The 26941-nt window shown below is 42.8% G+C and overlaps 1 protein-coding gene across 5 annotated transcripts in view; it reads left to right on the top strand.

Moving 5' to 3' along the window:
* Positions 1-26461, top strand: part of LOC134359757 (DENN domain-containing protein 1A-like) — a 634195-nt gene extending 607734 nt beyond the window's left edge. For 2 of the 5 annotated variants that reach the window (XM_063073353.1, XM_063073352.1), the window contains 3 exons: positions 10700-10825; positions 18023-18275; positions 21549-26461. In XM_063073353.1, coding sequence (XP_062929423.1) covers positions 10700-10825; positions 18023-18275; positions 21549-22868 — 1699 coding nt within the window. In that variant the 3' untranslated portion in view covers positions 22869-26461. The remainder of the gene's footprint in view (positions 1-10699; positions 10826-18022; positions 18276-21548) is intronic. The other 3 variants (XM_063073355.1, XM_063073356.1, XM_063073354.1) reach the window with 2 other exon arrangements.
* Positions 26462-26941: the final 480 nt, after the last annotated feature.

Raw genomic sequence — 26941 nt, 5'->3', positions numbered from 1 at the left:
CAGACTTTAACTTTATTTTAATAACTAAACTAGAGGCACCTGGCCAGGTCCCAACAGGTACCCAATGTCTGCCGTCATGTTCAAAACTAACTGGCAGTCAAGATGCCAGATTATGAGTAATGGTCAGGAAATAGCCACAGCTGGGGTCATGTTACAAGGAGAACTTCCCACTGTCGGGGTACTGTGGCACATTGTCCCTGTAAGCTGTGTGGCCGCACAGTAGCTGAAATACTCTCACGCCCATAGCCTTTGTTGCCCAGCGGCTGAAATTTTCTGTTATATACTGTTAATATAAAGTGCAGCACAGTTTTCAAATAAGGGAAATGTTACTGTGGCAACAGGTATAAGATGTGTTTCACAGGTGAATCCATTAGGGTTGTTTATCTGGTGCTTCTTGTGCGGCCTCCTCTACTTCATTGAGACTCGACACAGAGTGGGATACTGCTTTATCGGACACCTTCACTCCATCCATCCTAACAGCCAGGATCTCCCTATGGCCACCCATTTCAATTCCAATTTCCATCCCCACACTGACGTTTCTGTCTGTAGCTTCCTTCACTTTCACATCAAGCCAGAGGCAGAGTGGAGGAGCAACGCCTCATGTTCTGTCTTGGTTAAGCTTCAACAGCATCACCATCGAACTTTCTCATTTCCAGTAGCCATTCCTCTCTGTCTTCCCTCCCTTCGTTTTCCCTCATCCCTGTGTCCCCTTTACCTCTTCCCTTTGCCCTCTCCTGTCTTCATGACCTGCCCATCATAAACACCTTCCTCCCTCTGGTTCTCACCTCTTTCCCTTTATTCCATGGTCTACTGCCCTTTCTGATCAGGTTTAATCTTTTTCTGCCTTTTGCCTCTTCCACCTGTCACCGTCCAGATTCTCAAATCATTCTCACTTTCCAACTCCTCCCCAACCACATGGATGTATATAGCAAGGGTGCCTAAGATGTTTGCACAGTACTGTATTTGTCAGCTTGGAGCGCTGACAGTGAGTAGATGGAGCAAAGGATGTTGGAAATGGCGAAGATGGAGTGCCATGAGAGGGGTGCGGGGCCAGTGGCAGAGAAGGGGTGCCGGGGGGGGGGTGCAGACACACCCAGCTCTGAGACACCAGGCAAGGTTACTTGATTCCAAACAATTGGTTTATTGATAACTACAGAATATCTCTCTGGTGCTTCCCACTCCCTTCCCCTCTTCCCAACCTAGAGATCCGTATCAGGATCAGATTTATCATCACTCACATATGTCATGAAATTTGTCTTTTTTGTAACAGTACAATGCAATACATAAAATTACTGCAGTACTATGCAAAAGTCTTTCAGCACCCTAGCTATATATATGTGTCTCAGACTTTTTGCACATTATTCAACCTTCCCTTAACCAGGATTCACCTACCACCCACCAGCTCATGCTTCTTCCGCTCCCCAACCCCTTTACTCTGGCTTCTGCCCCTTCCTTGCAGCCTTGATGAAAGGTCTCAGCCCAAACCATCAACTCTTTATTCTTCTCCATAGATGCTGCCTGACCTGCTGAGTTCCTCCAGCATTTTGCGTGTGTTGTGTAAGATGTGTTATGTTGATTTACTGAGCCCAGCAGGTGGAGTTACAGCAAAGGACCGCAATGTTCCTGCTGCCTGTTTGAGTCCTTGCACTGTTGGTCTGCTTTCTGTCAGTGTTGTGGTGGGCATTGGGGAGAGTCACTGCAGGAAACCTACAACAGGAGTTGGGGCTCAGTTACCTCTAATGTCACTGCTGTGACCAATCAACAGAGAAACTAGCAATCAAATCTAGTTTATTATCACATGCATAATTATGGACACAGTACAATTAAAACTTGCTCTCAGCACATCAGACAGTAGGCACAGACAACACACTAAATATAAATGATACACTGTGTTCGATCTTTGTTTAATTTCTGATCCTTAGGGTTCTTCCGGGATTCAAAAATGACGAGCAGTCTGAATTCCAAGATTTCGGTGTATTCTAGAGTACAAACAAACATACAAATACTAAGCAAAGAGCTGAGAAACAATGCTAAGAGGGGAATTAATGCTAAGGGGTGTAAGACAAAGGAATGAATACAAGGTGATGCTTCTGAAAAATCTATCACTTTTATAGATAAGATGAAGAAAATTCCTTAGATAGTGATAAATTAGTTAATAGACTACATAACGAAAACAACTACATCAGGTAGGTGAAGTACAAATCTTATAAAAAGTATTATTTTTAAAAAACAGTGGTTTGCAACAGTAGATTATACATAAAATTATGTTGACATCACGGTAGAAACAAAAGACAATGAAAAGTAAGACCATAGTGCAAACAAAGGATGCTGTCAAGGATCAAGGATCATTTTTATTCACCAGATACAATCACATTTATTAGGAATTTGTGGGTCAGGGCATACCATCCAACAAGTGAAAGATAACTGCATAAAAGTGAAAGATCGTAGCATGAGAACAAAGGGGAACAGATTAGATATCCATTCTGCAGATTTTGTAACCTCACTTAGTGCAAGTTATTTTAGAATGAGCAAATATTTTCACTTCGGGTAATGGGCTTAAGTACGTATAAAAGTAATTTTTCACTTCATGAATCTGAATCTGGTAGAATTCAATGTTCAAAGTAAGTTTATGATCGAAGCACATTTATGTCACTGTATACTACCCGGAGATTCATTTTCTTGCAGCGTTCACAGTAGGACAAGGAAATACAATAGAATCAGTGAAAAACTGCATCTAAACAAAGACTGACAAACAACCAATATGAAAAAGAAGAGAAGCTGTACAAATACAAAAATATAAATAAATAATCTTGAAAGTGAGTCCATAGACTATAAGACATAGGAGCAGAATTAGGCCATTCAGCCCATTGATTTCGCTCCACATTTTCATCATGGCTGATCCCAGACCCCATTCAACCCCAGACACCTGCCTTCCTGCCATATCCCTTGATGCCCCGAACTGTCAGGAAACTGTCAGCTTCCACTATGAATATACCCACAGACTTGGCCTCCACTGCAATCTGTGGTTCACCACTCTTTGACTAAAAAAAATTCCTCCTTACTTCTGTTCTAATAGTCCGCCCCTCAATTTTGAGGCTTTGCCCTCTAGTTCTGGGTACCCCCACCAGAGGAAACATCCTCTCCACATGCACCCTATCTAGTCCTGTCAACATTCAGTGGGTTTCAATTAGATCACCACGCATTCTTCAAAATTCCAGTGAGTACAGGCCCAAAGCTGCCAAAACGCTCCTCATATGTTAACCCCTTCATTCCCAGAATCATCCTTGTGAATCTGCTCTGGACTCCCTCCAAAGACAATACAACCTTTGTGAAATAGGGGGCCTAAAACTTTTCACAATACTTCAAGTGCTGCCTGATTAGTGTCTTATAAAGCTTCTGCATTATCTCCTTGTTTTTATATTATATTTCCCTTGAAATAAATGCCAACATTATATCTGGCTTTATTACCACAGACTCAACCTACGAATTAACCTTCTGGGAGTCTTGCATGAGGTCTCCTCTAAGTCCCTTTGTACCTCTGATGTTTAAATGTTCTCCTATTTAGATAATAGTCTGCACTATTGTTCCTTTTACCAAAATGCATTATCGTACATTTCCCAACACTGTATTCCTTCTGTGGGACATATCTTGTGAATTATTCCCAGAAATTTCAGTCACCTCTGTTCTGCCATCATCCCCGCCAGTAACCTCCTCCAATCCACCTGGCAAGCTCCTCTCTCATGCCTCTGTAATTCTCTTTATCCTATTGTGATACTGATACATATGACTTATGCTTCTCCCCCTCAAATTGCAGCATGAATTCAATCATATCATGATCACTGCCTCCTAAGGGTTCCTTTACATTAAGCTCCCTAATAAGATATGGGTTATTACACAACACCCAATTTAAGATAGCGTTTCCCCTTGTAGGCTTGAGCACAGGCTGCTCTGAAAAACCATCTTGTAGGCACTCAACAAATTCTCTCTCTTGCGATCTGACATTAACCTGATTTTCCCATCCCCTTGCATATTGAAGTCCCCCATTACTATTGTGATATTACCTTTGTACATACCCTTTCCAGCTCCTTTTGCAATCTCAACCCCACACCTTGGCTACTATCTGGAGGCCTATATATGACTCCCATAGTGGTTTTTCTACCCTTACAGTTTCTTAACTCCACCCACAAAGATTCAACGTTCTCTGACCCTATGTCACCACTTTCCAAGGATGTAATTCCATCTCTTACCAACAGAGCCACACCACCGTCTATGCCTTCCTGCCTGCCCTTTTGATACAATATATCTCTTTTGATGTTAAGTTCCCAAATATGGCCTTCTTTCAGCCACGACTCACTGATGCCCATAACATCATACCAACCAATCTCTGTGCCACAAGTTCATCCACCTTATTCTGAATGCTAAGTGCATTTAAATACAGCACCTTCAGTTCTGCATTCTACACCCTTATGAATTTTGCCTCTGGTACAACTTAACTCTTCACTCTGCTGCAGTTGTACTTAATCATTGGCTTGTCCTTCCTTACATTCATGTTACACCCATCATCTACTTGTAAACCTGCTGGCTCATCCTCAGCTCTATCATACTGGTTCCCATCCCCCTGCCATATTAGTTTAAACCATTCCGAAAATCTCTAGCAAACCTGCCTGCAGGGATGTTGGTCCCCCTCGGATTCAAGTGCAACCAATCCCTTTTATACAGGTCTCACACCTGCTCCAGAAGAGGTCCCAATGATCCAGAAATCTGAATCCCTACCCCTGCCCCAAATCTTCAGCCATGCATTTATCTGCCACTTCATTCTATTTCTATCCTCACTGTCGAGTTGCATAGGCAGCAATCCTGAGATGACTATCCTTGAGGTCCTGTTTGTCAGCTTTCTTCCTAACTCCCTGTATGCTGTTTTCAGGACCTCCTCTCTTTTTCTATCTCTGTCACTGGCTTCTGGATGCTCACCCTCCCTTTTCAGGATATTGTGGATGCATTGAGAAACATCGCAAATCCTTGCACCTGGGAGGCAAACTTCCAACTGTCTTGCCTTTTTGTGTCTACAGAATCACCTAAGTGTCCCCCTAACTATAGAGTTCCCTATTACTGCTGCCACCCTTTTCCAGTGTCCTGCCCTTCCTGGCCACAAGGCTAGACTTCGTGCCAGAGACACGACCACTGTTACTTCCCCCCAGGTAGATCATCCCTCCCCAACAGTATTGTTGAAGGGGACAGCCACAGGGGTGCTCTCCACTATCTGATGTTCTCCCTCTTCTCTCTTGACAGTCACCCATTTATCTGTCTCCTGTAGCCTTGGGGTGAGTACCGCCCTGTTGCTCCTTTTATCACCACTTCACTTTCCCTAACAAGCCAAAGGTCATCAAGCTGCAACTCCAGTCTCTTAAGGACCTGCATCTCGATGCACCAGGTGCAGATATGGCCATTGGGGAGGCTGGAAGTCTCCTGGACACCCATATCTGACACCCAGAACACTGGCTCTGCAGGCATACCCCCTATTCTCCCAAGAGTTAATTCAGAAAAGGCACGTGGCCAAGTGGTTAAGGCATCGGTCTAGTGATCTGAAGGTCGCTAGTTCGAGCCTCAGCTGAGGCAACGTGTTGTGTCCTTGAGCAAGGCACTTAACCACACATTGCTCTGCGACGACACCAGTGCCAAGCTGTATCGGCCCTAGTGCCCTTCCCTTGGACAACATCGGTGGCATGGAGAGGGGAGACTTGCAGCATGGGCAACTGCCAGTCTTCCATACAACCTTGCCCAAGCCTCAGTCAACATTGAAAACCGATGGGCAGCTGAAGAAGAAGAATTCAGAAAAGAAGAAATAAAGAAATAAAGAATGAACTTCCCTACTTACGTTGCCTCCACCTGTTCTTGCCAAAGCCTTACTACTCTGACTCAGACTATTCCAGTGACGACTGCTCTGTTAGACGGTACTTCTCTTTTACTGAGACAGGGTCTTTAAAACTCTTCACCAGACTTGCATGGGAACGCTTCTGTTGCATCTGCACAGTACTCCAATTGAAATCCATAGGTTGTGGAATTAGTTCCGTATTGATGTGAGTGAAGTTATGACTCTGGTTCAGGAGTCTGATGGTTGAAGGGTTATAACCGTTCCTGAAACTGTTGGTGTGGGACCTAAAGCAGTGAGAAGAAGGCATGGTCTGGATGGTGAGGGTCCTTGATAATGGCAGTTTACCTAAGAATAGTATCTGTTACTCATCAATAGGTGAATGTGAGTTATGATGTACCTTGTGGTTAAGTACTAATTAATCAGTTCAATAACTTGGCAAATTAACTTTTTCAAAGTTAATAATATTAAAATTAGAATATTAAAATAATATCAATAATATTTTGCAATCCATTCATGGAGTTTGGGTCACATTCATTGAACGTACTGAATTGCTCTTGGAGTAAGTAGGCTTCAACCAGATTCCTGTCATACTGAATCAGACATGGGCCCACCTTTTGTAGAAATAGCAGGGTTTCCTGTATTGCTGGGAATTACAGAATCAAAATCAGGTTTAATATCATTGGCATATATTGTGAAATTTGTTGCTTTGCGACAGCAGTACATTGCAGTCCATTTTTTAAACTGTAAATTACGGTAAGAAGTTCATGTATATATATTTAAAAAGTTAAGTGGTGCAAAAAGAGGAAAAAAAAGCAGTGAGGTAGTGTTCATGGGTTCAATGTGGAGGAGAAGAAGCTGTTTCTGAATAATTGAATGTGTGCCTTCAAGACTCCTGTACCTCCTCCCTGATGATAGCAATGAGAAGAAGGTAGGTCCTGGGTGAAGGGGTCCTTAATGATGGATGACACCTTTTTGAAGCATCACTCCTTGAAGGTGTCCGGGACGCTGGGGAGACTAGTAACTATGAAGAAGCTGACTGAGTTTACAACTTCCTGCAGCTTATTTCGATCCTGTGCAGTAGCCTCCCCCGCCCCCTATACCAGACAGTGATGCAGCCTGTTGGAATGCTCTCCACAGTACATCTGTAGAAATTTGTGAGAGAACAGGCTTCTGTAGCTCTCCAGAAATGGCCACTATTACTAGTACAAACTGTCCCCAGGTTCTGAGCATCTTAAGGACATCCCTACATATGAATTCCTATAAGGTTATTTAGTCCAAAAGTCCAATATGATGTTCAGTTACATACATTTGTTCCTATTAATGGCAAAACTAGTCTTCCTTATTCTCTCCACATTTAGTAGTTGTTCTTTCTTATCAGTCTTATTTGTTTTACTGTAAGACACAGGAGCAGAATTAGGACATTGGGCCCATTAAGTCTCCTCCACCATTCAACCGTGGCTGATTCATTTTCCCTCTTAATATATCCAATGACTTGACCTCCACAGCCACCTGTGGCAATGAATTCCACAGTTCACCACCTTCTGCCTAAAGAAATCCCTCCTCATCACTGTTCTAAAGGGACGTCTTTCTATTCTGAGGCCGTACCCTCTGGTCCTAGACTATCCTATTATTGGAAACATCCTCTCCACCTCCACTCTATCTAGGTTTTTCTATATACGGTAAGGTTCAATGAGATCTCCCCTCATTCTTCTAAACTTCAGTGAATACAGGCCGAGAGTCATCAAACGCTTCCCATAGATTAACCCTTTCATTCCCTAAATCATTCCTGTAAACCTCCTCAGGACCCTCTCCAATGCCAGCACATAATTTCTTATGTATGGAATCCCAAACTGCTCCCAATGCTCCAAATGATGTCTGACCAATGCCATTCATTACAATTTTGTGGAGGTATGGTTCGATATGGGTGATTTCATTGCGTTTTCCAACTTAAGGACATAATCAACTGATGGGCATCTGCAAAACACTTGTCGATGGATAGTCTGTATTAGCTCACAAACAAGAGAAAATCTGCAGATGCTGGAAATCCAAGCAACGCACACAAAATGCTGGAGGAACTCACTGGCTAGACAGTATCTATGGAAAAAGGTACAGTCGACGTTTCGAGTCGAGATGTTGATTGTACCTTTTTCCATAGATGCTGCCTGGCCTGCTGAGTTCCTGCAGCATTTTGTGTGTGTTACTTGTATTAGCTTTTTATTTTTCAATGTTATATAACCAACTGAGTTATTTGCCATTCGGACTGATAATCTTCACCATGTTAATGAACTAGTGTAGATAACTTCACTCACCTTGACACTGAACTGTTTCCACAACCGATGGGCTCTACAGCTCATCTTCTCAGTATTGTTTGTTTATTTTTTTGCATTACACAGTTTGTCATCTTTTGCATATTGGTTGTTTGTCAGTCTTTGTGTACAGTTTTTTAGTGATACTATAGTATATCTTCGTTCTACTGTGAATGCCTGTAAGAAAATGAATCTCAGGGTAAGTAGGTATAGTTTGATAACAAATTTACTTTGACTTGACTTGACTTTGACTTTCGTTAATGAGATTTATGGATTGCAGATTGAGTGGCACGATCTCACTGATATCACTGGGAATTTTGTGAGCGTCAGCATTAAACTTGACGGGCCAAAATGTAGCCTCTTGTGATCTATGGAATTATATGAAACATAAAACCATAGCTTTAATTTATTTAATGATAAAAGTCACAGATTTTAATTCTCATTAAATCAAGCAGGAGGTACAAGAGTCTGAAGACCCACACTCAATGTTTTAAGAACAGCTTCTTCCCTTTCACTGTCAGGTTCCTGAACGGACAATGAACCAACCCAGGGACACGACCTCACTATTTTTGCTCTCTTCTTGCATTATTTATTTAATTTAATTTTTAAATGTATTTTTTATTGTACTTTATAGTTTTTTTTTATGTCTTGCAATGTACAGCTGCTGTAAAACAACAAGTTTCAGGACATATGTCACTGATAATAAGCCTGATTCTGATTTCAGAAGCTGAAGAGGTCAAAGTGAATATGTTCCAAGTCAAAGTAAATTTATTATCAAAGTACATCATTGTAATATATTACATATATTTATTAAATTCTATGACATATGATACAATGGTTTTAATTTATTTAGTGCTAAAAACACATTTTATAATCATTATTACCATCAAGGAGGTGGTACAGGAGTCTGACAACCCACACTCATTGTTTTAGAAACAGCTTCTTCCTCTCCATCATCAAATTTCGGAACAGTCCATGAATATGATCTCAGTATTAGTGCAGTCCTGATGCAGGGTCTTGGCCCAAAATGTCGACTATTTGTTTACTTCCATAGATGCTGTCTGACCTGCTAAGTTCGAACAGAATTTCATGTTAGTATCTCAGTATTCCACTTTTGCAGTATTTATGCATTTTTATTGTAACTTACGATAATTTTTTCTGTCGTGTACTGCATTGCTGCTGCAAAACAACAGATTTCACGACGTGTCGGTGATATTAAACCTGACTCTGATTCTGAAGATGTGATAGTGATCAGAAACCTCATGCTCTTGTGCACTAACCTGTGCAAGCCAGAAGGATTTGGTCCCGCCTGTACTCTGATCTTTTCCTCAGGTATAATAATTGGTGTCAAAAAGGGTCAGGCTTACCTTGCAGCCCAGCGCCAGGCAGATCCTCCTCGCAGTGGGCAGTATGTGCAATGCCCAGTGGCTGAACGATCTGCTGTCATGCGTATGTCAGCTCTTGTCAGACAGTTGCAGGCTTGTGGGATAGAGGAATGAGAGGAAAGACACAAAAATCTGCAAAAAGGAAGAGTAAAACAAACCATCCCTACTTTGCTGTGGTCACTTTTAGTGTGAATTAACTTTGCTGCATTAATTAATTAGCTGTTTTTAAAGTTTGTCACATGTACATCAAAGCAAACAGTGAAGTATGCCATTTGCGTCAACGACCAACGAAGTCCAAGGATGTGCCAGGGGCAGCCCACAAGTGTTGCCACACTTAGTATGCCCACAGCTTACTCACCCCGACCCATATGTCTTTGAAATGTGGGAGGAAACTGCAGAACCCAGAGAAACCGATGTGGTCACGGGGAAAGGTACAAATTTCTTACAGACAGCAATGGGAATTGAACTCCAATCGGTGATTGTTGGCTTTGTAAAGCGATATACTTAGCGCTGTGCTGCCGTTACAGAGGAAGTCTGTTACAGACAGACCATAAGGTAAAATGCCATGATGAGATGGATAGTGCGATCAAGAGTCTATCTTGTTCTACTAAGCATTAGGGAACCATTCAATAGTCTTATAACAGCAGGATAGAAGCTGTTCTTATGCTTTGTGATATGTGCTTTCAGGCTTTTGCAATTTCTGCCCAATGGAAGAGGGGAGAAGAGAGAATGTCTGGGCTGGGTGGTATCTTTGATTATGCTGGCTGTTTAACTTAAGCGCCAAGAGTTGTAGAGAGTCCTGATTTCTCTGCTTTCTCTGTGGTTATTGCCAGTTTTTGATGTTATATAGAATTACCTACTAATGCAGAATACAGTGATGTTGGTGACTGTTTATGTCTAACTTTATCAGCCTCACTTTAATAACACAAAATAATGACGGTGGCTCTATCGTTCATTGATATTCCAATATAAAAAACTTTTGTCTGTGTTTCATGTCACATATTGTTGAAGGTTGAACGGCTTGAAAACTGCTGTGTTAGAGTCTCTAGGCCTGACTTGTCTTGTTATATAGGCAGTGATTTTCCCACTTTTTCTCTTCAGTGAGTAAAATTAAATTTTCTTCCTGTTTTCTTCAGCATTGTAAGACCCACACGGCATTACACAGTGTTCCTCTCTGAGGAGTCTTCTGATGATGAGCTTCACCCTGAAGAGAACTCTGTATCTGCCTTCTCGGAAAGCTTTCTCTTCACTCCTTTCGAATGGTCTATTGACTTCTTCCTTCATACTCTATTGACTGAGAAATTAGTGCATGAATTTGTTGGATTGTGCATGCCTCTGTCCATGGTCCTGACAGGATGTGAATGTATAATGCATGGTAGTCTTTCAGTGTAAAGCAAGCTCTATTTGTTAAATATCTATTTCTAGGCGTTTTGCTATCAACTGGGTAGAATTATTTATTACATTTCATTACATGGCAGCTGTTTCTGTTGGTTGTACAGTAACAAATTACTCCAGATGTTTTACCTAATCTTTTAACTATGGGTCATAGTCCAGCATGCAGGCATGCAGAGAAGGATTATTCCCCGACAGTATAAAGACTGGATGTGTTTGTCTTTTATCAAGTGAACCTTTATCAATAGATTGCTTTTCAGTATCATAGTCGCCTTTTATCTTTAGCTATCAAAAAGAGCCCTAATACTGGGAAGCTACTTTACTTTTATTGTGTTGTTTATTGAGATACAGTGCGGAATAGGCCATTCGAGCCACACTGCCTAGCAATCCCTTGATTTAACCCTAGCCTAATCATGGGACAATTTACAATGACCAGTTAACCTACCAGCCGGTACATCTTTGGAATGTGAAAGGAAACCGGAGCACCCGGAGGAAACACATGCGATCACATGGAGAACGTACAAGCTCCTTACAGTCAGTAGCGGGAATTGAACCCGGGTCGCCTGTACTGTAAAGCATTGTGCTAACCACTACGCTACAGTGTTGCTCTTTTTTTTTGTTTCCTGTGGGTTTAAAGTGGAAATTCTTTTGCCTTTCCTCCTCTGTCTGGTTGTTCAAAATACTGCACAAAACAAGTAAGTGTTCTTTCAGTTGCCAGCTGATGTACCCTATTTGCCCAGGCTGTGTTGCTTGACATCTGCTGAGTTTGTGGAACTCAGACCAGCATAGAGCCTGTTAATTGCACACTTGCATTAGGGGCGAGAGAAGGGCTGTCTTGAGTAGGTGTGAAGTTGGTGTTTTCCTTTGTAGGGGTAACCAGACTGAGGCCCAGAATGTGGGATCAAATATTTAGGAATGATGTGAAGAAAAATGTCTTCACCTACCTCCCCCATCAAAATATCTCAAAACATACGTAACATACATGGAGTACATTCATTACAGCATACACCATGGAGTATATCAAGTTCAAGTTCAAGTTTATTGTCTTCTGACTGTACATATATGAGAGAGAGAGAGAGGGCCTCTGTCAGTCAGGGTCGATCATGGATGTTGCATCTTCGTTGACAGGTTATGCAAGCATGGGCAGTACACTATGGAGAACAAGCTGTTGCCCATGTAGCAAACTACTCTCCACGCATCTGATGAACATCAGAGAGAGATACAGTTTGGCACCAGCAGCATCGCAGGAAATGCCAGTCAGCGTTGAACTCAGCGTAGGACCACCTTGGGGACTCCAGCTCCAGATTTCTCCCTCGGGATTTACTCCTGAAGCCTTCCCCTTGAGTTGGTATAGGTGCAAGGCAGCAGAGGTTTGAGATCAGAGATTTCCTTCTCCAAGATGAGCTGCCAACCACGGCTGATGAGCCCCATCTGCCTGACATATAAAACCAAACGAAACAGTATTCCTCTGGGCCACAATGCACCCATGCAAAATGTATCGCACACAGCACATAAAACAAATTATTACCACAATAAGTTAATAAAGTATCATTCAAAATGCATGTGAAGTGCACAGCACAGGTAAACAGTACAGTGAACAGCTCGCTTTCCTAGTGACGAGACTTCAGTGGTGGCGAATTTCATTAGAAATTCATTTAAATCAGTAGATTTTTAGATTCAGCACAGCAGTGGATCCTGTGGCCCAGCACATCCATAACAACCATAAAACCAATCTGCATTAATCCCGGTGCCTGCATGAAACCCATATCTCATACCAAAGAGAAATCAAAGTGTCTGTACAATCCCCACTAAACTCTCATGAAAGCAAGTGCTTTAGTGAAAGCACTATCAAAAGATACTAACCCGTTTACATTCCACCTAGTTCCATCGATGTGCACCCATTCTTCCATGTGCCTTCCGTCCATGAACCTATCCAAACTTCTCTGAAATGTTACAACTGAACCTACATTTATCCACTTTTCCCAGTGGGTCAGGATCACATTGCAGACTTTGACAGCCAATCTACAGCATGGTCGCATAGTGGTTAGCACAACACTTTACGGTACCAGTGACCTGGGTTCAATTCCCGCCGCTGCCTGTAAGGAGTTTGTACATCCTCCCTGTGACCATGTCGGTTTTGGTGATTGTGAAATGTCCCATGATCATGCCGGGGTGAAGTCCGGGGTTGCTGGGCCGCTCGGCTTGAGGGGCCAGAAGGGCCTATTCCATGCTGTTCCCAGTAAGTAAACCTTGGTGTCACCCGCAAGTTTGCAGATCCAATTTACCACATTGTAATCTAAATCATTAAGGATTCAGGATTATTCAATGTAATTTCCTGCACACAAGTGTAAAGGAGAAGAAAATAATTGTCACTCTGGATCTGATCAGTACAAAAACTACAATAAGCTAAAGAACACAATAATAATAAAAAACACAATGAATATAAATACATAGCTAGCTTGTATACATAGATTGATGGTATGTCCATAAAGCGATGTTAGGCTGTACAATAAGGTGCTTACAGGAAATAATAATAGAGTATTACTAAATTATTATAATGGCAAACAATATAAAGCTTTTTTAAAAATTCAAACAAATTTAAATATTAAGAATTCTTACTTGGTTTATTTTCACTTTTTTCTGTCCATCTGAATAGCCTGATATTTAGAATCTCCTCCACCATCCAACCAGCATCACACTTTTCTGAAAATATTTCTAACATACTACATATTTCTTGATTGCTTTGGAATAAAGGTTCTATTCTTTAAGTCAGTTCATGGGTGAGGTATTCCTACTGAATGGAATGAACTCTATATAATACATTTTCCTCTTTGAGTTACTGAAATGTAATCCTGATCTAAATGGTTTTTGATATACTTTTCAAAGGTTTCAAAGGTACATTTAATGACAGAGAAATGTATACAATACACATCCTGAAATGTTTTTTCATCGCAACTATCCACGAAAACAGAGGAGTGCCCCAAAGAATGAACAACAGTTCAATGTTAGAACCCCAAAGTCCCCCCCAGCTCCCCTCCTTCCCGCGTGTAAACGGCAGCAAGCAACAACCCCCCCTCCACTGGCAAAAAAATAGTATTGGCACCCACCACCGAACACTCAAGTGTGAGCAAGGCAACAGTAAGGACACAGACTTGCAGTACTCCAAAGACTACATTGTTCAAACGGCATTTGACATACCACAGGCTCTCTCTCTCCCTAACAAGGAAGAAAGAGGTGTCTCCATTTCACAGCAAGCGGAGAGACATAACAAACAACTCGCTGGTTTACAATGTTAAAAGTCCGTTACGCCACTTTTTTCATGCTCTATGCCCAAAGATCTTGAGTCTCTGGGCACACAGCCGTAGATCTTCCAACTCCCCTGATGACACATGGATCGCCTGCCGTGGCACCGACCTTCGATCTGCCCGTCTCCAGAGCCCCGAGATCCTAGGCCTCAAAAGGTGTGCCGAACTCTTAGGCCGAGCCCTTGGCGTGCCGAACAACGGCCAGTTGTGAAACCCCGAGAGCGGGTCCCATTCTCACAAAGAACCGAAGTCAGCGTGTAACTCCAGGTCAGAGTCTTCAAAAGGACCCTGAAAGGGAAAAGAAATATTAAAGATGGAAATAAAGCTGTTTCCAAAGATGCAAACAAAGGAGTCGCCGTTTAGCGCCATCATCGCTTCACTCCACCTCCGCACAAGGACATATCGTAGTATCAGGAAGGGGTGGGTGTAATGATCAGAAAAATCTTTCAGCCTTTCTTTCATTTCTTAAAATTCGGTCAATTTATAATCAAAGTACATATATGTCACCAAGATTTGTTTTCTTGTGGGCATTCACAGTAAATCCAAGAGCCACAACAGAATCAATGAAAGACCACACCCAACAGGACAGACAACCAGTGGGCAAAAGCTACAAGCTCTGCAAATACAAAAGAAAAATAATAACAATAAATAAATAAAGCAAATGTGAAATCCCATTGGTGTGATTGAATTAATTTAATATTTTCTTCTTAGTTGAATAAAGAAATTGTTCTTGAGGACAGGTAATGTGAATGGGGCTCACCACTAGTACAGTCCCTCTTCACTAGTCAAGAAGGCACAGCAGCATTAACATTTGTTGGAGACAGAAGTGTGCAAGGCTCCCCACTCCCATTCTTCAACATGCTACAGGAGCACCGTCTAGAGTGCCCTGTCTGGCTGTATCTTTGTGTCGTACGGAAGCTGCAAGGCATCAGACTGAAGACCCTACAGAGGAGAGTAAAAACCGTCAAGAGGATCACTGGGGTCGCTCCCTCTATTTGTGACATTTACCGGGAGCGTTGCAGATGAAGGGTCTAAAGTATTGTTGAGGATCCCTACCACCCATCCCACAATCTTTTTGACCCACTACCATCAGGAAGGAGGTACAGGAGCATCAGGACGAGGTCTGTCAGACTGGGTAACAGCTTCTTCCCTCGGGCTCTGAGATCAATGAATACCCTACAACCACCAAGTTCTCATCACTAGGACAGTGAGCTGTTTATTGTACACCTGTGCTGTGCTTTATTATATGCATTTGGAATTATTTATCATATAAAAACTTGGTTTATGTGCTATGTGTGATATAATGCTCTGTGGGTGCACCATAGTCCAGAGGAACATTATTTTGTTTGGTTGTATATACGTACAGTCAGATGACAATAAACTTGAACTTGAATTTCAATACAGCAATTCATCGTAGCAACTGTTTGCACACTTTTTGGGAAAAAATATATGAAGCGTTCATTCTGCCAATGATAGTGTTATGGTGGCTGGTTCAATACCAATGTTACTGTCACTGAAAGACCCACTCCAAGTCACAAACCACAGATTTCTTTTGAGAGGTTGGTTGTTAAACAGTGCACCAAACAAATCTCAAAGAAACTTCTTTGTTGTTTAAGAAAGTTACAAATAGTTATAGCAAATATAATTTTAAAATAATATGTTAAAAAGCAGTTTATTTGTTAAATATAATAAAACTCTGCACTTGAACACTAAATAGATCTGTTAGCTGGATCCCACTGGCACAGTACTAGAGCACTACGGCACAGAAACAGGCTCTTCGGCCAACCTTGTTCTTGTCGAACTATTAATCTCCCTAGTCCCATCAACCTGCATCAGGAACGTTGCCCTCCCATCCAAACTTCCTAAATGTCGAAATGGAACCTGCATCACCACTTCCACTAGCAGCTCGTTCCACACTCTCACCGTCCTCTGAGTGAAGAAGTTACCCTTAAACATTTCACCTTTAATGCTTAACCCATAACCTCCAGTTCTAGTCTCACCCAACCTTAGTGAAAAAGCCTGCTTACGTTCACCCTATCAATACCACTCTTAATTTTGTATACCTCTATCAAATCTCTACGGGGCTAAAAGCCCTAACCTATTCAACCTTTCCCTTAAGGCCTGGCAACATCCGTGTAAGTTTTCTCTGCAGTCTTTCAATCCTATAGATAACTTCCCTGTAGGTTGGTGATCAAAACTACACACAGTACTCCAAATATGACCTCAGCAACGTCTTTTAAACTTAAACATAACATCACAACTCCTGTACTTAGCGCTCTGATTTACGAAGACCAATGTGTCACAAGGTCTCTTTATGACCCTAAGGCACCATAGTAGCGTAGCAGTTAGCGCAACACTATTACAGCTCGATCAGAGTTTGGAGTTCAGTTCCAGCGTCCTCTGTAAGGAGTTTGTGCATCCTCACTATGAATGTGTGGGTTTCCTCCAGGTGTTCTGATTTCCTCCCACAGACCAAAGATGTACCAGTTAATAGTTTAATTAGTCATTGTGTCTGAAAAGAGGATGCTGTCCAAGTTGCATGCCATCTTGGACAATGTCTCCCATCCACTACATAATGTACTGGGTGGGCACAGGAGTACATTCAGCCAGAGACTCATTCCACCGAGATGCAACACAGAGCGTCATAGGAAGTCATTCCTGCCTGTGTCCATCAAACTTTACAACTCCTCCCTTGGAGGGTCAGACACCCTGAGCCAATAGGCTGGTCCTGGACTTATTTCCTGGCATAATTTACATATTACTATTTAATTATTTATGGTTTTATTACTATTTATTTATGGTGCAACTGTAACGAAAACCAATTTCCCCCGGGATCAATAAAGTATGACTATGACTATAAATTGTCCTGTCAGGCTAGTGTTAAATGGGTGGATTGCTGGGCAGTGCTGTTTGTTGGACCAGAAGGGCCTGTTCTGTTCTGTAGCTCAAAAAATAAATAAATATATAAAAATCTGCTTGTGACACTGCCTGAGAAAAAAACTAAATCTGCAGCCTTGATCTATCTCTAGAAACCATTAAACCTAGCCACAGAGCCTGCATCCAGTGAAGCCCTCGAACCAGATGAGCTTTGTATTCTGTGCAACTGAGATTTGACTAAATCCCTGCACATTCCAGCTGCAAGTGCAAAATTCTTCAAGATTCAAGATTGTTTAATGTAATTTCCAATACACAAGTGTAAAGGAGAACAAAATAGTTGTTAACCTGGAGCAGGTCCAGCACAAAAAAAAACACGATAAGCTGAAGAACACAATAATAATACAAAAACACAATAAATATAAATACATAAGGTAGCTTATATACACAGATTGATTGTTAAAGTGACGTTAATACAGGAGTGTCTGAACATAAGGTGACTGACAGGAATTGATAACGTAGTGGTGGTTGGGGGTGTGGAGGGGTGGGTTAGTGGGTGGAGGTGTTGATCAGCCTTACTGCTTGGGGAAAGTAACTATTTCCGAGTCTGGTGGTCCTGGTTTGGATGCTACGTAGCCTCCTCACTGACGGGAGTGGGACAAACATCCATGAGCAGGATGGGTGGGATCCTTCGTAATGTTACTGACCCTTTTCCGGCATTTTTATGTGTATATGTCTTTGATGACAGATAGGCTGGTGCCGGTGGTGTGTCAGGCAGTGTTGACTCCCCATGGTAGAACCTTCCTGTTCGCGGCAGTCAGCCAAGTTTCCCTGATTTTATTTCAGATACAAACCTGATTTGGTCTTTCTCTCTTCCCCATTTGCCAGGCCTCAGCCATATAAAACTTTAAAGGAATCTGATGCTGTTGATGGAGAAGATTTGGGTACTGAGAAGAGGCAGGGGCATAACATCTTTTCTGGCCTGTCAGTACCAACCAGGAATATGGATGTGAACTTACTGGACGATCTGTTCAGCAGTATTAAGGTAACTTCACAACATCAGCCACTCAGCCAAGCAAAGAGCATGGAGGATCTGAGGACCCCTAAAGAGGAAGAAATAGAGAATGCATTTGGAACTCAGGTTTGAACAAATGATTTTGTATAATGTCCGTACAACGCAATTCTCCATGCTCCCACATTATCCGCGTGTATTTATTTATTTAGCGAAACAGTGTGGAACAGGCCCTTCCGGCCTAATGAGCCACACAGCCCAGCAACCCAACAATTGATTTAACCCTAGGCTAATTACAACTTATAATGACCAGTTAACCTACTGACCACTATGCCTTTGGACTATCGGAGGAAACTGGAGCACCCAGTGGCTTTGACAATATTCAATATGCCACAATCATGGTGTGATTACAGACATACTAACCCACCCATTTACACTCAGTGGCCACTTTATTAGGTACATCTACTGGCTACATAGAAAATAGGTGCAGGAGTAGGCTATTCGGCCCTTCGAGCCTGCACCGCCATTCAGTATGATCATGGCTGATCATCCAACTCAGAACCCTGTACCAGCCTTCCCTCCATAACCCCGATCCCTTTAGCCACAAGAGCTATATCTAACTCCCTCTTAATTACAGCCAATGAACTGGCCTCAACTGTCTCCTGTGGCAGAGAATTCCACAGATTCACCACTCTCTGTGTGAAGAAGTTTTTCCTAATCTCGGTCCTAAAAGGCTTCCCCTTTATCCTCAAACTGTGACCACTCGTTCTGGACTTCCCCAACATCGGGAACAATCTTCCTGCATCTAACCTGTCCAATCCCTTTAGGATTTTATACGTTTCAATAAGATCCCCCCTCAATCTTCTAAATTCCAGAGAGTATAAGCCTAGTTGATCCAGTCTTTCATCATATGAAAGTCCTGCCATCCCAGGAATCAATCTGGTGAACCTTCTTTGTACTCCCTCTATGGCAAGGATGTCTTTCCTCAGATTAGGGGACCAAAACTGCACACAATACTCCAGGTGTGGTCTCACCAAGGCCTTGTACAACTGCAGTAGTACCTCCCTGCTCCTGTACTCGAATCCTCTTGCTATGAATGCCAGCATACCATTCGCCTTTTTCACCGCCTGCTGTACCTGCATGCCCACTTTCAATGACTGGTGTATAATGACACCCAGGTCTCGTTGCACCTCCCCTTTTCCTAATCGGCCACCATTCAGATAATAATCTGTTTTCCTGTTTTTGCCACCAAAGTGGATAACCTCACATTTATCCACATTAAATTGCATCTGCCATGAATTTGCCCACTCACCTAACCTATCCAAGTTACCCTGCATCCTCTTAGCATCCTCCTCACAGCTAACACTGCCGCCCACTTTATGTCATCCGCAAACTTGGAGATGCTGCATTTAATTCCCTCATCGAAGTCATTAATATATATTGTAAACAACTGGGGTCCCAGCACTGAGCCTTGCGGTACCCAACTAATCACTGCCTGCCATTCTGAAAAGGTCCCGTTTATTCCCACTCTTTGCTTCCTGTCTGCCAACCAATTCTCTATCCACATCAATACCTTACCCCCAATACCGTGTGCTTTAAGTTTGCACACTAATCTCCTGTGTGGGGCCTTGTCAAAAACCTTTTGAAAATCCAAATATACCACATCCACTGGTTCTCCCCTATCCACTCTACTAGTTACATCCTCAAAAAATTCTATGAGATTCGTCAGACATGATTTCCCTTTCACAAATCCATGCTGACTTTGTCCGATGATTTCACCGCTTTCCAAATGTGCTGTTATCACATCTTTGATAACTGACTCTAGCATTTTCCCCACCACTGATGTTAGGCTAACCGGTCTATAATTCCCCGGTTTCTCTCTCCCTCCTTTTTTAAAAAGCGGGGTAACATTAACCACCCTCCAATCCTCAGGAACTAGTCCAGAATCTAAAGAGTTTTGAAAAATTATCACTAATGCATCCACTATTTCTTTGGCTATTTCCTTATGCACTCTGGGATGCAGACCATTGGCCCTGGGGGATGCAAATATCTAATCAGCCAATCATGTGACAGCAATTCAATGCATAAAAGCTTGCAGACGTGGTCAAGAGGCTCAGTTGTTGTTCAGACCAAACATCTGAATGGGGAAGAAATGTGATCTAAGAGACTTTAACTGTGGAATGATTGTTGGTGCCAGATGGGGTGGTATGAGTATCTTAGAAACTGGTGATCTCCTGGGGTTTTCATGCACAACATTCTCTAGTTTACAGAGAGTGGTGTGAAAAACAAAAGAACATCTAGTAAGCAGCAGTTCTATGGACAAAAATGCCTTGTTAATGAGAGAACGCAAACAACAGGAATTCTGCAGATGCTGGAAATTCAAGCAACATACATCAAAGTTGCTGGTGAACGCAGCAGGCCAAGCAGCATCTATAGGAAGAGGCGCAGTCGACGTTTCAGGCCGAGACCCTTCGTCAGGACTAACCTTCAGTTAGTCCTGACGAAGGGTCTCGGCCTGAAACGTCGACTGCGCCTCTTCCTATAGATGCTGCTTGGCCTGCTGCGTTCACCAGCAACTTTGATGTATGTTGTTAATGAGAGAGATCAGAGGAGAATGGCCAGACTGGTTGAAGGTGATAGTAACTCAGATAACCACGCAGTACTATAGTTGTGTGTAGAAGGGCGTCTCTGACTGCATAACAGTTAAACCTTGAAGTGCATGGACTGCAGCAGCAGAGGACCACTCCTGTCCCTCATAAAGTGGCCATTAACTGTATATGGCCTTCTGCTGCTGTGGCCCCTCCTCCATCTGTCTATCACACCCCCTCACCTGGATCCACCAGTCACTTCCATACCAGAGCAACATACACATAGCACCAATTCAACACACACAAAATGCTGGAGGAGCTCAGCAAGTCACGCAGCGTATGTGGAAAGAATAAACAGTCGATGTTTCCAGCTGAGACCTTCATCAGGGGGAAGGTACTGGAATAAGAAGGTAGGGTGGGGGAGGAGTACAATCTGGCAGGTGATAGGTGGGGCAGGGAGGATGAAGTAAGAAGCTGGGAGGTGATAGGTGGAAAGGTAAAGGGGTGAAGAAGAAAGAATCTGATAGGAGAGGAGAGTGGACCATGGGAGAAAGGGAAGGAGGAGGAGAGCCAGTGGGAGGTGATAGGCAGCTGAGGGGAAGAGGTATACCTTAAGATATAGAAAAAGAATTGGGCCATTTGGCCCATCATGTCTGCTCTGCCATTTCATCATGGCTAATGATGCAACCAACCAGGGTTCTCCATATAACTTGTTGGTAGACGTAAGCCAATGTAAGGACCCTTTCAGTGTACTGATTTTGTTTGCAATACTGCATTTTAAAATTACATGTTATGTGTTTTGCTATCTCTGCAGTGGAAGGGAATGGCTTCATCTGAGAAGAGCAAAGCTCTCTCAACGGGACTGCATCACACCCTGCCCCATGCCAAGCTTCGGAGCACTGTCCATGACAACACAGCCCTGGGGGTGAAGCCCATCACCAGCTCATCACCTGGGAGCATTCACTTCGGGAGTTTCTTCACAGCGATTGACGCAGAGACTTTGAACAGAGGCGTTCAGTTACCCCCCACGGATCCTCCGCCAGGTGGCTCGGGCAGCATCACCATTCCCCGGCCTCAAGGCAAGAGGTCCACGGACAAGGGGATTGTGCTTCCGCCCCCAGCGGCTGTCAGTCGGGGCGCCAAACAGCAGGCCCTTCCTGGACTTGACCAAGTCTCGGCTGTGTTACAGGATAGCTCTAAGCAAGACGTGTCCGTGTCCACTGCTGGTTCAGTGTCCGAAATGTTACAGGAGTCCACAGGAGCTGAGAAGAAATCAGACTTAAGACCATTGAACCTGACCCCTCAGCCTGCATTAAGTTCTTGTGCTACTGATATTCTGAAACCTATCAAAATCGGCAAGGGAGTGGATAGCAGGAACGATCTCTTGAGTCTTTTGGATCCATTGAGTTCCACTTCTGACCTCGACAGGGGCCAGTCTCCAAGTCCCAGCGTTTCATTAGCACCCGCATCGTCTTTGCCTTCCGCTCCTGCACCTTTGGCTTTTGCCTCTCCAAGTACTGACCTGGGAATAAGTACCCCGCCTGCTTCCCTACAGTTCAGCCAAACTCTGGGGTACTCAGCCCCCAGCCCAGCACCAGTAGTGCCATTTCCCCAACCCCCATCGTATCCGTTTTCCCAAACATTACCGGCAGCTCTTCACTTCCCTCAGGCCCAGCCTACAGCGACTCACTTCGTGTCTCCTGCGGCTTCTCCCTTTGTTCCAGGCTTCTTGCCGTCGGGTCCCGGATACTTCCAGCCGCAGATGCCCCATCGGAACTTCTCCGCACCCTCGCTCCATCATCTGTATGTACAGCCCACCCCACTGACTCAGTCAGGGACTTTCAGCAAGCAAAGTACAATCTCCTCCACCAGCCTGGGTGGAACAAGCTATGCAAAGGCAGCAGGGAATGTGGCGGATTCCAATTCCGCCATGGCCAGCGGAGGGAAAAACTTGACTGACCCACCAGTGGTCCCACCAAAGCCTTCGAAAGGTCTGGAAAGAATTCCGCAGCCGTGCGACACTGGGGTGGCCGACGATCCATTTGCAGTATTGCTCAATGCGACGAAGAAGGAGGCAGCAAGTTCACAGAGTCGAGTAGACCAGCTCAGGAAGAAGTGGGAGACGTTTGAGTAAAAGCTGACATGCAGTGTCCCGTCATTAAGTGAACGACACCAGAGTGTCCATACACTGTGGCCTTTGGATGTCTCATAAAGAAAAGAATATCACATTGCAAAGAGTACGCTGTACAAGATAATTCTGTATGGTTTCTGTAATAGCCATAGGCAGTGTATCTTGTATCCATTCTAGTTATGGTGAGGTATTGTAACACTATACTTAATCCCCAAGGCAAGTCAACACGACCTCCTCAATATGGTGATTTACTGTGACTTCTGCAGTTGCTTTCCTGCGAAGAAATACTTCTGCAAAGCTGCCGAAGTTCAACGTGAGATTGCCTTCTTTCGTTACTTTTGATTCCTCTTTCTTTTTGCTTGCTCAGTGATGCTGTTTGATGTGCACACCACTGTCACCATTGCTCAGCACAGCGTTTAAATATCTGCATCAGTTATGAAGCACCACGGCGTAAATTTGTCAGTGCAGTGATTCCTTTTGCAGCACCTTTCGATTGTAGTGCTCTTGGTCAGGCAGTATTTTGATAATTATGTGAGTTATCATGAAATGATTGCTGTATTTATCAGAACATTTCTTAATTATCCTCCCATGACATCAGAGAGTAAACACTAAACTCCTGCACATGAACTTTTTTCAAAAAATTAATTATGACGAAGTATTGTCTATTTATTGTAACTGTGTGCGCAAAGAAGACCAGGCAAATCAGTGCTCATACATTTCTCTTCCAGCTCAGTAAAGCTGCTTTAATTCAGGCTTGTTAGTGAAAGATTTTATATTGGTTTTATTGTGGGATAAGTTCAGCATCAAATGATTAATAGAATTTTCAACTTAGGTTTGTTAAAGTATAATCTTCAGCTCTGTGTCTAACGTACGGCCACTACTAGTGTTAAGACCAACCAGCAACTTTGGCCAAGTATTATAATGGCTGGCATAACGTGCTCAGGTGGAACCAGGGTCCTTCTACCACACTGCCTCTGGGTTTGAGTAATGCACGTCTGTGGCCACTGGTGGTTCGAACTCAAGCGTCAAGCAGGAACGTCCAAATTCAGGTGAACCGTCCCCAAGTTATTGTAAATCCTCACAAGGTGCATATATGAACTTTTACCAGGTTTTTGATTCATCCAAGGCTACTCATTTCCCTGCTTGATGCACTTTATCAAAACTATCCTCTGATCATAAGAAAGAAGTGGTTTGATGCTTCTTCAAATCCTCCTAAGCTCTGCTTCCTTGTTGGCCGAAGGACATGTATATCTCCTTCCAACTTCTGCAGGGAAGCTTTCCAATGCAGCGGCCAAACATCGACTAACCAGAAAGAAATCTGAAATCATCTAATCATCTTCAGGGGAAACTCTACCAATCTTTGTACGTACTTTGCATTCATGTTAGGATGTTTTACAACCTTTGAGGAGGAAATGTATGCTAACACACTTGTGGCTCTGTTTGTAGAAAGCTGTTTTCTATCTACCCAATGTTCATGGACCATTTCTGATGTAATTCTGGTTATACTTTTATAGTACTGAAGGGTGAAAAGGGATCAGACGGCTAAATTATTATGATCATGTGTAGTTTAAGCCAGATTTTACCTCTCACACTCCACCTATTTCTATAAAGTACTGGACAATCCCGATGCAGAGCAACATACATGAAACACTGGAGGAACTCAACAGGTTAGGCAGCATCTATGGACAGAAATAAACAGTATATATTTTGGGCCAAAACCCTTCATTCATGAGTCCCAGTGAAGGGTCTCGGCCTGAAGCATCGAATGTTTATTCCCCGCCATAGATGTTGCCTGACTTTCTGAGTTCTTCCAGTGTTTTGTGTAAGTTGCTCTGGACTTACAGAACTTGCAGAATCTCTTGTGTTTATCAGTCTGAACGCATTTTGTGTTTGGTTTGTAACCCATTTTAGTTCCTTGTTTTGCCTTGAAAAAATTAGTTTAGGTCAACTACAGTTAAAGTAAAGTGAACTTTTTTAAGGTATCACTGTTTGTATTTTCATTAAAACCATGATACATAGGATAAGAATTCTGCCATTCGGCCCATCAAGTCTGTTCCCATTAAGTGAGGCATGTAATCAATCAAGAACATCATCAAAAGCTTCCACAAATAATTGTGGGTCTGATAATCAAGTGGCAAGTTTAGTATTTGTAAACTGCCATGTGTGACATCGTCTCTGCAGTAACACACACACACATTGCTGGTGTAACATCATCGGTACAGTAATATACGCACAGTGCTGGAGGAACTCAGCATCTATGGAGGGGAATAAACAGTCGACTTTTCAGGCCAAGAAACTTCATCAGGACTGGTGAAAGGTCTCAGCCTGTAACGTCGACTGCTGAGTTCTTCCTGCATTTTATATGTGTGTTATTCTGGCAGTTGAGCACCAATACACACAACATTCACACACACACATTCACACATACACATGCTCACACACACATACTCTCTGACACTCAGACACACACACAGACATATTCTCCCTCACACAGACCTGCAGGCTCACACACACACACACACACACACACACACACGTGCACACTTTGTCTCATGCTCACTGACACACATCTATGTCTACATAAGGTCCACAGATGGTAATACATTTCATTACACAGTCACCACCCACACCCACGATGATTCTGAGCAAGGAGTAAATGAAGAATGAGAGCACTGGGTGGAGTAAATTGAAAAATGAACAAATTTAAACATTTATCAATATATAAAATGATTGAGCTTCATAAATAACAGAGTTTGAGTTTTTTCAGCTGTTAAAGATACTTCTCGCCTACCGCCAAGCAAAAATAATATCTCTTTTAATATATTTCATTTGTTTTTACAATCCACTCAAGAAACCTAGAGTATTTAGTGATTAGTCTTACCTGATTTTAGTGACTGAACTTCCAAATATTGAAAATGGGATTTTGAGGAGCTGTAATCATGGAACTTGCACACTAGTACTCGGATAATATGGTACAAATCTCCAAGCTCAAGATACAGATTATTGCTCGAGGTTTTGCCGGTGGTGTTTTACTTTGCACTGGAAAAGGGTGGTAGCCTACCTACGACAAGATCAGGAAGTGGTTTCATTGGCGTGGATGCTCTCCGTTTGTAAGACTGGCTTGTGCTTACTGCCAAAGTTTGTTATTAATGCATTTATAGTTTTGAAAGTTTTCTTCTCAAATTTTATTATGAAATAAATATTGCAGCAACACAACTTGAATTTGTGCTGAAGCCACAAAGTCTGAGCTGTTACACTTCAAAATGGTTGCACTATATTTGTTCCTATCCACAGACACTCAATGTCTTACCCCTCACAAAAGAAACCTGGCACAAGTTTCTGAATAAATAATTAGTTTCACGCAACCTTTAAACACACTTAAGATGTAGTAGATTCAAAATTTCCATATTTACAATAACTGTTACCTTGTAATAACTGCTTTGGAAATCTATCTGAATTAGTCAGTGATATTGCAGTGGCTTTTGACAAGACTCTAATGCATTTCCTGAGAATTACAGTAACTTGTTAATGTGCCTCGAACACTACTGAATGTAAGGTAGTGCGGTTTACTGAAACCGAGGTGGTGTAAAGAGAAACACATACAAAATCCTGGAGGAACTTACCAGATCAGGCAGCATCTATGAAAATGGATAAAGAGTTGATGTTTCTGGCCAAGGCCCATCGTCAGGACTGGAAAGTAAGGGGGAAGATGCCAGAATAAGAAGATGGTGGGGGGAGGAGGAATGAGGACAGACTAGAAGGTGATAGATGAAGCCGGTAGCCACTCTCAGGGTGGAGGAGCAACAGGTGATATTCTATCTAGTGGCCTCCAACCTGATGGCATGAACGTCGATTTCTCTAACTAATGGTATTCCCCCCCCTCCCCCTTCCCTCTTCTTTAATTCCACATTCTGGCCTCTTACCTTTTCTCCTCACCTGCCTATCACCTCCCGCTGGTGCCTCTCATCCTGTTCCCTTTCTCTCATGATCCACTCTCCTCTCCTATCAGATTCTTCTCCAGCTCTTCACCTTTTCCAATTATCACCTCCCAGCTTCTCACTTCATTCCCCCTCCCC

Source organism: Mobula hypostoma, chromosome 21 (assembly GCF_963921235.1).
Source record: "Mobula hypostoma chromosome 21, sMobHyp1.1, whole genome shotgun sequence".
NCBI classification, from domain to species: Eukaryota; Metazoa; Chordata; class Chondrichthyes; order Myliobatiformes; family Myliobatidae; genus Mobula; species Mobula hypostoma.
The sequence above is the reverse complement of the archived record's forward strand: the minus strand, read 5'-3'. Positions and strand labels throughout refer to the sequence as shown.